Genomic DNA, 12,880 nt, shown 5'->3' on the forward strand with positions numbered 1-12,880 from the left:
CTCCCGGCTCTCGGGCAAGTTGCGCTGGGTGACCACCTCCATTGCCCGGTACGACCCGGACGTGGACTGGCCGACGGATCTGGACTGCAACCTCAGGTGGAACACGGGGCTCACAAGCTATGATGGTGGGTCGGGAGGTTGGGACGGGGGGGAGGGTGGGGGGGTTTGGGGGGGCCTGAGTTTGGGGGTAAAGATGGGGGCGGGGGGCTGAAGGGGAGGGGGGCCTGGGGGGGGGGACCCAAAGAAGTGATGTCGGCGGACGCCGTCACACGTCCGTCCGTCCAAAGTACTAACTTCCAACTACCAACTACCAGCTACTGCTGCTGGGGTCCAAAGTGGTCGTGTAACGCCCCCCGATGGTTCTGGGGAGGGGAGGGGGGTTAAAAGGGTCCATGTGTCTGTCTGTGTGTCTGTCTGTGTGTCTGTCTGTGTGTCTGTCTGTGTGTCTGTCTGTGTGTCCGTCTGTGTGTCCGTCTGTGTGTCTGTCTGTCTGCCTGCGGACAACTTCTGGGGGCAGGAAGGGCGCCTGGCGGTGGCGGTGGTGCTGCTGGTCCCCCCGGGGGGGGGCTTTGGTCTCCGTGGTAAAACCCAAATGGCCGCTGATACGTTATTCATTGCCCGGCTTGGTAACCCCCGCCCACGATTTCCATCGCCCTTTCCATTGCCGTACGACGTCAGGTGCCCCTCTGGTATTGGGTGCCGTACCAGCCTCTCGTCGGTTAGTCAGCAAGCCGTTGGCCGTTTGGGTGGAGGGCGTGGTTTCGGATCTGGCCGCCAACCTGACTGACGGATTGTGGGACGGAACCTTGGGCCTGGCCTCGGACGTACTGCCGGAAGTACCGCCAGATGGTACGGCAAGTTCGACAGCAGAAGTACACGGTGACGTGTTCGTCCGCCTAGCTTATATGTATGTTGTTACAGGGTGGTCAACTTCGCCAGCGGCCCCCTTTCCCGGGGCAGTCCCTGCTCTCCCCTGCTAGAGGGGCACCCTAATCCGTCACCCCATCCGACTTCAGAATGTATTCGTTGGGTTCGGCAACTCACCACCAGCATCCAACCAAATCTAGCGGATCAACGGCGCATCAACTTAGTTCCTGGTCAGCTCGCAAGTTGATATTATCACGTCCTACACCGTCCATAAGATGGGGGGCCACCTCCCATTTCATCACTCCTCAAACACCCGAGGAGCCGGCAGGCGGATTTGAACCCGGGTCGACTGGGTCGACTGGGAGCAGAAGTCAGGCCTTAACCTCTGCCAGCCGCCTGCCATAGCTTATATGTATGCGTAGTGTGTCCATGCATGTGTTTTACGCGTGTCGATAATTCGCATTTCATAACCTAAATTATGTATTGTTTAACTTTCGGTTAGAGAAAATATTATGACGTGATTTGATGTGATGTGATGTGTTTGTTGGTCATAATGTATGTGAACCACAATACATGGCCGCTTCGTGCCATACGCCCGTCGCCCTCTTGCCGTGCATTTACCCACCCGCCAACTCCCCTCTTTTTCCAAGTGAAACCCTTCTCCCCCTCCCTCCCCCACCCCCTCCCCCTCCCCCCATCAGGTCGTCTGATCCTGGGTTTCAACTACCCGGTAGACCTGTCCATGTTGGGGAGGGAGCTCAAGGTGAGTGTACGTGTGTATGTATCTACGTGTGTATGTATGTATGTATTCGGATATGTTTCATGTATAATTATGAATGGCGGAAGGGTTTGACCAGGGGGCGGGGGAAAAGAGGAGGAGGGGGTTCTTGTGAGTGAATGATGCCCGGCATTGCGTGCCTGCACGTGTACTGCGTGTGTGTATGGAATGCACGCCCGACCCACCCCATTACCCCCCCCCTGGGGGAATGGAATCCCCCTCCCTCAACTTTATCACGACGTAATGCAGCTGACGGAGGGTCACGGCGGCGGCGGCAAGGGCGGCAGCAGCGGCGCCAAGGTTCCTACACCCTCCGGCAGTAGCAGTAGCAGTAGCAGCCAAGTCCTAGGTGTGGAGGTGGCTCCCTGCCGAAACCAGATCCAGATCCGTACGGCGCCTCCTTGGGTAGGTGCTCCTCAGCCTCCCCCCCTCCCCCGGTGACAATCGGTGCTTTCGACGTCCTCCCTCCCCGGCAGTTTATATTGTTGCATTTGCATCAGCAGTAGCAGTAATAGCACTAGCAGTAGCAGCAATAGCAGTAGCTGTTGCAGCAGCATGAGCAGGGGCAGTAGCTGCTCCAGCAGTAGCAGGAGCAGCTGCTACAACTGCACTGGTAGCAGTAGCAGTGCTAGCAGTGGTAGCACCAGCCATCACCGGATCCCCTCCCCCCCCCCGGGTAGTTTAGTTTGGGTCGGTCGGGTCAGTCGCGCGTTCTAGTTTTTTTTTGGGGGGTTGGGAGGAGCACTTGCATACCGGCAGCCTTTCAGTATCAGCAATGCAGCTTTCTCTCCTGGCCAGCAACTTTACGCCTCTTTTACGTCAGCACTTTCTTTTCTCGCCGCCTTCACTACTTTTTCTACACCTACTAGTTCACGTTTTGGCTATAATATTTCTGGCGGCTTAGGTAGGTAGGACTTCCAACTTCTACACCAATTCTTCATCCCGAGGTTACAGTCGTCATCCCGAGGTTACAGTCGTCATCCCGAGGTTACAGTCGTCATCTCGAGGTTACAGTCGTCACAGTCGCCACGGACGCCTTTCGGTCAGTTCTTTCGGTTGCTACTATCTTGCTCTGGCAGCAGCTTAAATCGCGTGTGGTTCGTCTTTCCCCCGGGTCCCCCCCCCCGGCGCAACACCCCATCTCCTGCAGATCGAGCCTTTCGAGAGCCGCTCCCCCTCCCCCTCCAACACCTCCACGGTTTCTTGTGTGGAGGTGGGCCCTATGGCCAGCTTGAACCCGGGGAACAGGTCAGTGCGGGGTGGGGGGGAAGTGCGTGTGTGTATTTCTGTGTGTATTCTGCATGTGTGTAACACGCGCACGGGTGATGGGGTCGGGAAATGTGGCTTTCTGTCGTGCATGCGCACACCGGGGGGAAGGTGGCGGAGGGGGGGCTGACTGCTAGCAGGCTAGAAGCCACAGCGCCCACATACACACATACATACATACATGACACACACACACGGGTGAAGATAATAGTCCCCCTGCCCCCCTGTTACACTTAACACAATCACACAATCGTAAATGATAATAAATCCCCCTTGCCTGGGTTAAATTTGATTTGATTTGATTCCCATTTCTGGGCCCAATCAACACCCATCAGCTTCCGGAACTCCCCCTCCCCCCCCGGCGTGCAGCTACACGCTCCAACTGACCCGTGGGTCGCGGTACAACCCGCTGTCGGGGCCCCTGAGCAGCAATCTGTCCGTTACGTTTGGCGGATTGCGGTCCTTCCGGGTTCCCTGGAGTTATGCCGGGGCCGCCGCCGCTGCTGACGTCAGAGCAGCTGCCGCGGCCCCATCAGAGCCGCCGCCGCCGCCGCCGCCGCCGCCGTCCCCGCCGCCACCGCCACCACCGTCCCCGCCGCCAGTCTTAAGGTGCGAGTCGTCGTCGTCCGCCGTTATCCCGGATGCTATCGTTGGCCACTTCCAAGTATAAGGCCCAGTTTTACGGGGGGGGGAACCTTAACTGCTTTAACAGAACAGTATTAGACGTCCCCCAGCGTATTCCCCACATTCACACCCATCGGGGGTGTCCGTACGGCCTTGTTACGGACCCCCCGATGCTGCCCCACCCGCCTCCCCCAACCCCCAACCCGGTAACGATTTTTACTTCGGTGACCCTCTCTGACCCCCCTCTCTACCCCTCTCTACCCTACCCTCTCGCTGACCCTCTCCCCTCCCCTTCCCCCCTCTCTTCCCCCCCCCCTACCCTCTCCCCCCTTCCCCCCCTTTTGGCCCCTCCCGAAATGGGCCCCCCTGGATGGGTGTACACCGTGTGGTGCACATACATACACACACATACATACACACATACACCCCACAACTTCCCCCCCTCCCCCTCTCCCCCCCCTACACACATACACACTCACCGCACACACAGTTTTCGCCGTCTGGATATCTGGCTGCCACATGGCCTTTCCGAGGATACACCCCCCGAGGCACTGGCAAGACGTATCGTACTGTGCCGTACAATTGCCAACAATCCCGTCGCCACCAATGGCACGGCGGCGGCGGCGGCGGGCAGCGCTGGTTATCCCGCTGGTTATTGCCCTCCGGGGGCTGAGCGGCTGCCGTACAATTTGTCGCTAGTGTCCCGGGGCCGGGCGCGGCTTTCGGTGCCGTACTTGCAACCGGGAATGTCGTACAGGGCTGTCGTGCAGGCGGACAGCGGAGTGAAGGATGGATTTGGCCAGGGGCTGCAGGTAAAGCTTGGAATGGGATGGGACGTGGAGGTGGTTAATTGGTTGAAGGGAGCATTCAACATTGTTTAGTTGGTAGTTGGTAGTTGGTAGTTGGTAGTTGAAATCAGTTGATGGGCTAGGTTTGGGTCACCACGCTCATCATACTCCAGCTCATCCTCCTCAGAACCCAAATCCGTATGTGGCTCATAATCACTGTCATCGCTGTTATCCGCGCCATACACCCCGTTTCCGCGGTGAGCCCCACCTTGGGACGGTGCAGCCCCGTATGTGACAACGGGTGGAGGGGCAGCTGGGGGAATAAGAGGGGCAGGAGGCGGTGGCGGCGGCGGCGGCACGACGCCAAACTGCTGCAGAAAGAATGCTGAAAATACAAGCAATATGCTGAAGATTATGTATAGGATAGGCCACATGGGACCAATATCTGGTGTGCCAAAGTCCACCATTGACCAAGTCAAGTGCTGCGGCAGCTGCAAGCCATCGGTACAGACGCTAGAAATGTAAGAATTTATCAATGACAACCGTCACAGAATTGTGTAGAGGTGGTCGTGACGTCTTTTACTGACTTTGACACAGAGTTCGAGTCCAGCGCGCGGCCCTACGGGCCGCAATAGAGGCTGCAAATCACGTCTTTTGGTCGAATTTTGGTCATTAGGGAGCCGCAGCCGGGGCCTTAAGCCGAATTTCGGCTGCGGGTACTGTGGTACGGACCCGCAGGACCCACCGGATTTGCCGACCTCTGTTTGGGTGAGGACGGCCTGGGGTCCGTACCGTACAAACTGTACGAAACATCTGCCGTACAATTCCAACATTCAAAACCCCTCTCGAATTCAAATACATCCACCCCCGGGCCCCAGAAAACCACACCCGAACCTCCCATGCCGCCCAATACTCACCCTACCGCCGTGCTCAGGTGTCGAACATGGATTTCAAGATGTCGTACGTGCCGTACACCTTGGCGCCACCCACTACCGGTCCGGCGTTCCCGTCCAGCTCCCCTCTCTTCCTCTTTGAAGCCGGCGCCCCAGGGCCCCCGCTAACCGCTTGGCCGTACATCGTACATTCGCCAGCACCGCCTGGCGACGTGTCGTACAATCCGTACGATACCGTATACGACAGCGTGGCTGCATGGACGCCTGACATACATACGGATGCGGGCCTTGCCGGTGTCGTAGCACTGCTGCTGCTGCGCCAGGGCCGCTATTGGGGTCGACCGGAACTCAACCTTTCGACGGTCTTCGGACGACCTGCCGTACAAGTCTCCTTGGACTCCTCCGCCGCCAACAGCAGCAATAGCAGTAGCAGCAATGGCGATGAGAGCGGATGGCGGGAGGTGCTACTGCCGCTACCACCGGCACCTGTGTATGTCGTACACTCCTGTTGTGACCGTCTGGTGGGTTGGAGGGGGTGGAGGGAGAAAGATGGCGGGGGGGAGCGGGGGAAGAAATGACACGCTGTGGTTTTTCTCTGGAGTTTGTTTTGGGGATATGGGACGTACGATGTACGGTACGACACGGATGTCATTAAGGTTGGTAGAGGAGGGTAACGGGAGGGAGAGATAAGGGAAGAGGGAAAAAGGAGCTTTGGAAATCAGAGCGATGACGTCATCACCACCTGCGGTCACTCCTTTTAAAACCTCCCAGCCTTCTTACTCGTACAACTGTACGTCACAACATGGTACATCTGCTCGTCCTATATGTACTGCAGGAAACGTACGGCCAAAGAACCGCAGCAGCCGTCAGTGGAAATGTCCAGGTCATCGTGAAAAGCAGTTTGTCGGTTTCCGCGGTTCAGTGTGGCCCGCTGCTGACGGTGTGGGTTTTGGAGGGCGGGGGAGGAGGGGGGGGAGGGCCGCTGGAGGCCGCGGAGGTACGGGTGTTCGTACTTGCGGATGATTACTATGACCTGACACCTAATGCTGGCGGCGGCGGCGGCGGCAATACCAGCTGGGTGAGTCCGACGAAAAAATCGAAGTAGTTACCGTAGTGGCGTTGCAGTTGTGTATGTGTAGGTGTGTGTGTATGTGTGTGTTCATGTGTGTGTGTATAGGTGTATGTATGTATAGGTGTAATGCGGGGGGCAGCAGCTATATATAGAGCAGTCTTCACCTGTCCGTGTGCCGGGGTGTCCAGAGAGCTCTCAATGAGATCCCCCCCTTCAGGCCTTTAGGCTTCCTCTGTGACTTCCTCTTGACTTTGAAAGAAGTAATTTGAAACCATCCATTGGGGGCATGGGCGGCGCACTCTGTGACTCTTGTGTACTGCACGGCTGGCAATGTCGTACACCACCTTGGGTTTGGCGGATCCGTATTTCCCCCCCTATTCCCCCCTATTCCCAACGGCAGTTGGTAGTTTGGACGTTGGTGGTTGTCCCTATGGCATTGACGTGATCTTCATCCGCACCGTGCGATTTCCCGCGTCCCCCCCCCCTCGCCATTAGAAATTCCCTCCTGTACGGCTCCTCGGCCACTGTACGACAGATAGTGATGGTGTCTGCAACATCACGTTGTCTTCAGAACAGGTAGGATTTGGGGGACTGCCGCGTCTGTCTGTCTGTCTGTCTGTCTGTCTGTATGTCTGCCTGTGAGTCTGCATCGTTTTTACCTATGTATGTGTACCTTGTTGTTATACCGCCCTGAGCTATCAGAGGTGGTGTGTGTGTGGGGGGGGTAACTACGCACTCCTCCTCCTGTATGTACGACAATGTTAGGGTGACGTACAACAGACATTGCGTGGAAGGATACTGTCATGGTAAGTCGGATGGCGAAGTACCCCTCGGCACCATCCAGTTATTATTAGACCACACGAACCAGCCGTCTCGGGTCTTTCCAGCTCTTTTCACACCAGCTCTGATGCTATGTAATGTTATTGCCTTCCGGTGTATCCCCCGACCGGGGATACCGGGACATTCATTCCCGGACATTGGGGTTGTTGACATGGGGACATTCTTAACAGAAACGTTAACCATCGTGATGTTAGCTTGAATGAACATATCCGCGTTGGGCATATCCGCTGCATGCCGCATGTGTGCGTGCTGCAGTACTCTGGTGCACAGGCGGCGCTCGCGGTGACGACGGCGGCGGGTGATCAGGTCGCCGTACTTCCCCAGGCAGGCTGGGTACGAACGGCATCTTCCCCCTCCCAACTACCTCAGTTCGTTGGGTCGTTGGTGGCTGACCGGTTGGTGGTTGTACCCGGGGATAGCGTGAAAATAACGGGTGAGTGGGAGAGGGGGGGGGAAACATGGGGGTTGGGGGTTGGGGAGGGGGAAAGGGGGAAGAGGGAGGAAAAAGGGCTTCGCTTATGTCTTTGGCGTGTCTGTGGTGTGTGTGTGTGTATGTGTCTCTTTTGGTGCGTGTATGTGTTTTGTGTGCGGAGTTTTGAGAGGAATCTCCGCAGAAAACCCCAAACACCCGTACACCTGCTTCCCCAAGCACCGTGTATCGTGCAGTATCGAGCAAGCGTTATACGTTCTACGATGTGCCGTACACTCATGTCGCGTTGATCCCTCGTCAGGTTTCGTACAGCAGGTCGCTCTGTCGAGGCTGTCCCTAGAGCTGCCCCCGGAGAGCGTCGCCGTACTGCAAGTGGTTCCCGCCTGGATCCAGATCCAATCTGGTTCCGGATCCGAAACCACCACGGCCGACACAGCCACGTCAGACATCATCTCAGATTCCGACAAGGAAGCTCAGTCCTTGACTTTTGTGACGGTGGGTGCATTAACATAACTGTTTTACTTTAAAAGTGACGTCTAACCAAAATCTAACGGATATGGTTGCAGGTGGTTGGTATCTGACAGATCACTTTCAACCCATCATCATCACCACCACCACCACCACCATCATCATCATCATCATCATTATCATATTACTAATTACTAATTACGATCCGATTAGCCGCATTAGTTTAAAATTCCATTTGGCAGGTGTTCTCTTCTTGGGACTGAAAAGCAGCCGATGGCAGCTTCGAAGGAAAGCTGGGTTTATCGTCAATGTGTACGACTGCATCTTACTATGTACGACTTCTGTACGACTGTGTACGACTGCTGGTTGACACCATCGATGCGCTGTAGGTCAGTGGCATCACCGGCACCCTGCACGGCGAGGTTGTCGTTCCCAAGGATGTACGGCTGCAGCCGTACACCGTACAGCTGCGAGTACAGCCGTCACAAGGGCCATCGTCAGCAGCGGCGGCTGCTCTAAAGAACAGCAGCGGTCCAGTGCGGTTGGAACGGTTGGAGTACGACACATGGCCAGTGGTGGCGGAGCTGCAGATAACGGTGGCGGATCCTCGACCGCCCACGGCTGACCTCCAGGTAGGTGGGTGGGTAGTGGGGTAGTGGGTAGGTAGCAGTGGTTTGCTGCGAGTTTTTTACTTGCAGGCTCTTTGCGAATTGTTTCAGGTTTTGGCAGGTTTTAACGGGCATACCAATGTTTACCTATTTCCGCCCTCTCCCTCCCCTTCCTGATTTTCTCGGATTCGATCCCCCCTCCCCTCCCTCCCCCCTCCCCCCCCCCCTCTCCCGCCGGCAGCTCTCCACCCCCGCCTGGTCCCCCCCCACCTCGGTTGTGTCCTTCACCGCCACCGCCGTCAGCTACATCGGCGCCTCCGTGTCGGGCGCCGCCCTCACCGCCGTGTGGCGGACACCCCGCGCCTCAGGCCTCCTCACACTCACCACGGACGCCGCCGGCCGGGCGGAGGGGGCGGTGGACCTGGGGGCGCTGCCGGCAGCGAACAGATCGGAGCCGTACGACAACTTGAGCATCGATGTTGAGTGGATCGGCCCCACGCGGGAACGCATTACGAGATCCGCGACCGTCGTGTGAGTCTGGAGGGTATTGTTGTTGTTGTTAGGGGGGGGGGGGAAATCTAACTGTTGGTGGTTATTTGGTTGGGTAATTGGTTAGTTGGTTTGTACAAATCCAGTTGGACTAGTACACTTGTGCGAAAGTACGGTTAAACCGACGCAATGGAAATCGCATAACTGTGTATGTTCTGTTCGTACGAATTGAAGTACATATGATTAAATGAATGAACGGATGTACGATGCATCGGTGGCCTATCATCTTCCTCGCGTCACGCAAAACCCATTCACTCTCCGAAACCCCCTTCACCGCCTCCTCCATCCCCGCACTCCCCTTTCCCCTCTCTGTATCGTGGCCTATCCTTTCCTATCCTACATCCAGCCGATGTCAGCTACTTGAGCTCTCTGGTGCCGTGCTTGCTTGCCTCCCCCCCCTGCTCATCCCTCCCCTGGACTATATCCTTATATCTCTGATATATCAGCTTCATTCGCCAGTGGTTCGTCTTACGTCTTACCCCCACCTCCCCCCTTTTGCTCCCCGCCACCCCTCTCCTTACCCCCCAAACCCAAACCCGCCACCCTCCAGTCTGGCTGACGGACCCGCGCGTCTGGATGTGCAGCTCTCCCTGGACCCCCTCCTCCCCTGTACGACATTCACCGTGGCGGCCACACTCACGTCCAACGACGACGGCGGCAACGGCGGCAAGCCCCTAACGGGCGTGCCGGTGTACGTAACCCTGCGACCCAATGACACCGCCACCACCGCCACCGGTACGACAGCAGCCACCCTCTGCACCCCCCCCACCTCCTGCACCGTGCTCAGCGGCTCCCCCTTCTCCCCCGCCGCCGCCTGTCAACTGGCACTTCCCGGTGTGGGGGTGTTCGTGCTGGAGGCGTGTGCGGATGTGCCCGTGGCCGCGGAGGAGGGGGCGGGGGAGGGGGCGCTGAACAAGTTGACGGCCGCAAGTGGAAGTACCGCAACCACCGCAACCACCGCAACCACCGCAACCACCGCCGGGGGGGTTGGTAATGGTACTACTAGTAGCGGTAGCAATGCCAATACTAGTACGACGACAGGTACCGCAATTCGTACCGCTGTACGGCGAGTATGTACGAACCGTACCCTGGGGCACAACGCCAGCTTCTGGGCTCGGCACCCTTGGAGCGGCCACGTCAGACCCTCCCTTTCAACTGACAAGTGAGTTGTGAAACGGGTTTCGGGGCTCGGTTGGTTGGGTTGGTTGGGTGAAACTTAAAACTACAAACTATACAGGAGTGGAAACATGTGTTGAGTTCGTGCTGATGTGCGCGCGGTATTAGAATTGGTGGTGAAATTGTTGTGGTAGTCGGCATTTGGAATATTTGAACCTGTGGATTGGGCATTTGTCTCAGGACATTTGTCCTGAACTGCAACAACTACCTAACTACCGCCGCCACCAAACTACTGAGGTCGCGAAGCATTTTATTTGTTCGGACAGCTCGACCGCCCGGCGGGTTTGAACTATCGTGCTTAACATGTACGAACTCTGGATCGCAATGCCGTACACAGGTCGTCGTACAAACCTGGTGACGTACCGATCTTGCTGTTTCAAAGTCCCTGGCCGAAGGCTAGGCTGCTGGTGGTGTGGGGCAACGGAGCGGTCGTCCAGGCCAGGGTGGTGACATCGGTGAGGTATTGGCCCGGACATTCTAATAGGCTGGTGTTAGGGGTTTGTATTTCAGCGGGCTTACCCAGTCTCTCTATATAATACCGTAATGCAAAGAAACCGAGGCCAAAGGGCACATCGGTTGTCGCTGTAACAGACACACACATGGCCGGAAAGGGTTTTAGGGGTTTTGGCTGTTGGGGAAATTGGGTGTCCCACTCATATGTAACAATTTGATTAATGGCCACTTGGGCAGTCCCGAAAGTGATGTAGGCGTGGGGCGGTTGGGACTGTTGACATGACGTTAAAAAACGGCACATACACAAAAAGGGAGTTTCGGAGGGGAGTTTCTTACTTAACCCATAGGGTGGTTCCGGAGCCTCGGGGAAACCTCCCTCCCTGCCTCCGGGGGAAAGTCTTGGTGGTATGTGTGCACCTGTCTGTGTCTCTGTCACCTTGAAACCGGTGTATTACGTGGTGATGTGGCGGGGTTCACAAGGATACCAAAAACTGCATTGGGTTTGGGTCTGTCAACCTTCTTCAACCCCTGCTCCCCCCACTCCCCCCCCCCCTCCCTTCCCCCCCCCGCCCCTCATGCAGCTCCCCGGGGGGGGCCTAGCTGAGATCTCCATAGGCCCCTTGGGGCCAGAATGCGCTGGCGGTTGTTCGTTAGCTGCCGTACTAGATGTCCCGAGGTTGCAACCCACCGACTTTACAACTTCAGCTCTGCACGGTGGCAGTAGCAACCATTACTACCAGCAAATCCCGACGAGTCACCTGTTCGATCCCTACGCTCCGCACACTCACACAATGGAATATCAGCTGAATGTGCGACCGTCAAATGTGCTGGGGGTTGCGGTGAACGTATCGTTGGTGGAGAGGAGAAACGCAACTGCTGCTACTGCAACTGCTGGTGGTGCTACTGCTGCTTCTGGTGGTGGTGGTGGCGGTGGTGATGTTGGCACAGGCGGGGGCACCCGAGCCGGCGGCGTTGACTCGCCAGCACCCCGGTCAACACCGTCGACATCGGCTGCAGGGAGCCGTCCTCCGGCGCCTCTAGGGGTCGAGGGGGTCGTGGAGGGGCAGTTGCTGCCGGCGGTGGTGGCTGTCGAACCCGGGAAGAATGTAACGGTGTGCGGGTTTGGGAAGGGGGGGACTGGGAAGGGGTTTGTGGAAATGATGGAAGGGTCAGCGCAAGTGAGTGCAACATGGAATCATCAACAGGCTTGCATGACTTTACCCGCCCGTCCCCCAACAGGCCCCCCCCCCCGGGCGTGGAAACCACCCAGTCCCCGTGTACGACATACACGCACTTATGATTCTTCTTCATGCAGATTACCGTGTCCGTGACCAACGGTACTGGGCCCGATGCCGTACCAGTCGGGGAGGGGGTCGAGGTCACAGTGTACGGCGTAGATAAGGCCTTTTTGGATCTGCTGCCGTACGATCTGCCTCATCCGGAGGAGGAGATGGTACTGCAGCTCGCGGCTGACGTGGCGGTGTCCTCTGTGGATTGGTTCCGCGTCGCACCTGGTGCCGTACGGGCAGTGTACGACAAACTCATGGCGCGGTGAGTAATACATATGGAGAAATCAGGCACCTCTTTTCCCGTATCAAATGAACGGGCAAGCAGTTTCAAATAACGAAGCTTTACAGCTCTAAGTTACCAGATGAGGGATTTGCAAGTTCTACACACACACATACACACACGCGATTCGGGGGGCGTGGGTAAAAGCCTGAAAAGGGGGGGGGCCGGCACATGGACGATACATTGATATTGATGCGGGTACGCGGGGGCCCATCGCCCCCCCCTCGTTCCCCCCTCAGCCGTCAGCGTGAAGCGCCTTCTTAGCGCAACCTGCCCGGGGCCCGGGGCCTCTCAAACCCCTTCCCCAAGGCCTTTCAACTGCCGCACACTCTCCCCTCCCCTCCCCTCCTTTCTTCGGACCTGGTGGCCTCTTAGGGTGCGTACCAGTTGCGACATTGGCTACTTGGTCAATTCGCTGCTGCTTGCGTCGTACAAAACCCCTCTTAACCCCTCCCCCTCCCTCCCCCCCCTCCCTCCCCCCCCCACGTGCAGGCTCACA

At 57.3% G+C, this 12,880-nt stretch overlaps 1 protein-coding gene across 1 annotated transcript in view; it reads left to right on the forward strand.

The window, feature by feature from the left end:
* Window positions 1–12,880, forward strand: part of VOLCADRAFT_108402 (uncharacterized protein) — a gene marked incomplete at its 3' end in the record, with an annotated part of 24,813 nt that overhangs the window by 1,209 nt on the left and 10,724 nt on the right. Inside the window, exons 3-23 of the mRNA XM_002958931.1 lie at window positions 679–849; window positions 1,569–1,630; window positions 1,895–2,050; window positions 2,796–2,893; window positions 4,026–4,347; window positions 4,497–4,580; window positions 5,258–5,737; window positions 6,052–6,294; window positions 6,784–6,864; window positions 7,384–7,461; window positions 7,498–7,561; window positions 7,860–8,053; window positions 8,416–8,658; window positions 8,876–9,165; window positions 9,734–9,792; window positions 9,928–10,345; window positions 10,697–10,814; window positions 11,394–11,526; window positions 11,830–11,990; window positions 12,128–12,363; window positions 12,628–12,757. Coding sequence (XP_002958977.1) covers window positions 679–849; window positions 1,569–1,630; window positions 1,895–2,050; window positions 2,796–2,893; window positions 4,026–4,347; window positions 4,497–4,580; window positions 5,258–5,737; window positions 6,052–6,294; window positions 6,784–6,864; window positions 7,384–7,461; window positions 7,498–7,561; window positions 7,860–8,053; window positions 8,416–8,658; window positions 8,876–9,165; window positions 9,734–9,792; window positions 9,928–10,345; window positions 10,697–10,814; window positions 11,394–11,526; window positions 11,830–11,990; window positions 12,128–12,363; window positions 12,628–12,757 — 3,821 coding nt within the window. The remainder of the gene's footprint in view (window positions 1–678; window positions 850–1,568; window positions 1,631–1,894; window positions 2,051–2,795; window positions 2,894–4,025; window positions 4,348–4,496; window positions 4,581–5,257; window positions 5,738–6,051; window positions 6,295–6,783; window positions 6,865–7,383; window positions 7,462–7,497; window positions 7,562–7,859; window positions 8,054–8,415; window positions 8,659–8,875; window positions 9,166–9,733; window positions 9,793–9,927; window positions 10,346–10,696; window positions 10,815–11,393; window positions 11,527–11,829; window positions 11,991–12,127; window positions 12,364–12,627; window positions 12,758–12,880) is intronic.

Source organism: Volvox carteri, assembly GCF_000143455.1.
Source record: "Volvox carteri f. nagariensis unplaced genomic scaffold VOLCAscaffold_113, whole genome shotgun sequence".
Classification (NCBI taxonomy): domain Eukaryota; kingdom Viridiplantae; phylum Chlorophyta; class Chlorophyceae; order Chlamydomonadales; family Volvocaceae; genus Volvox; species Volvox carteri.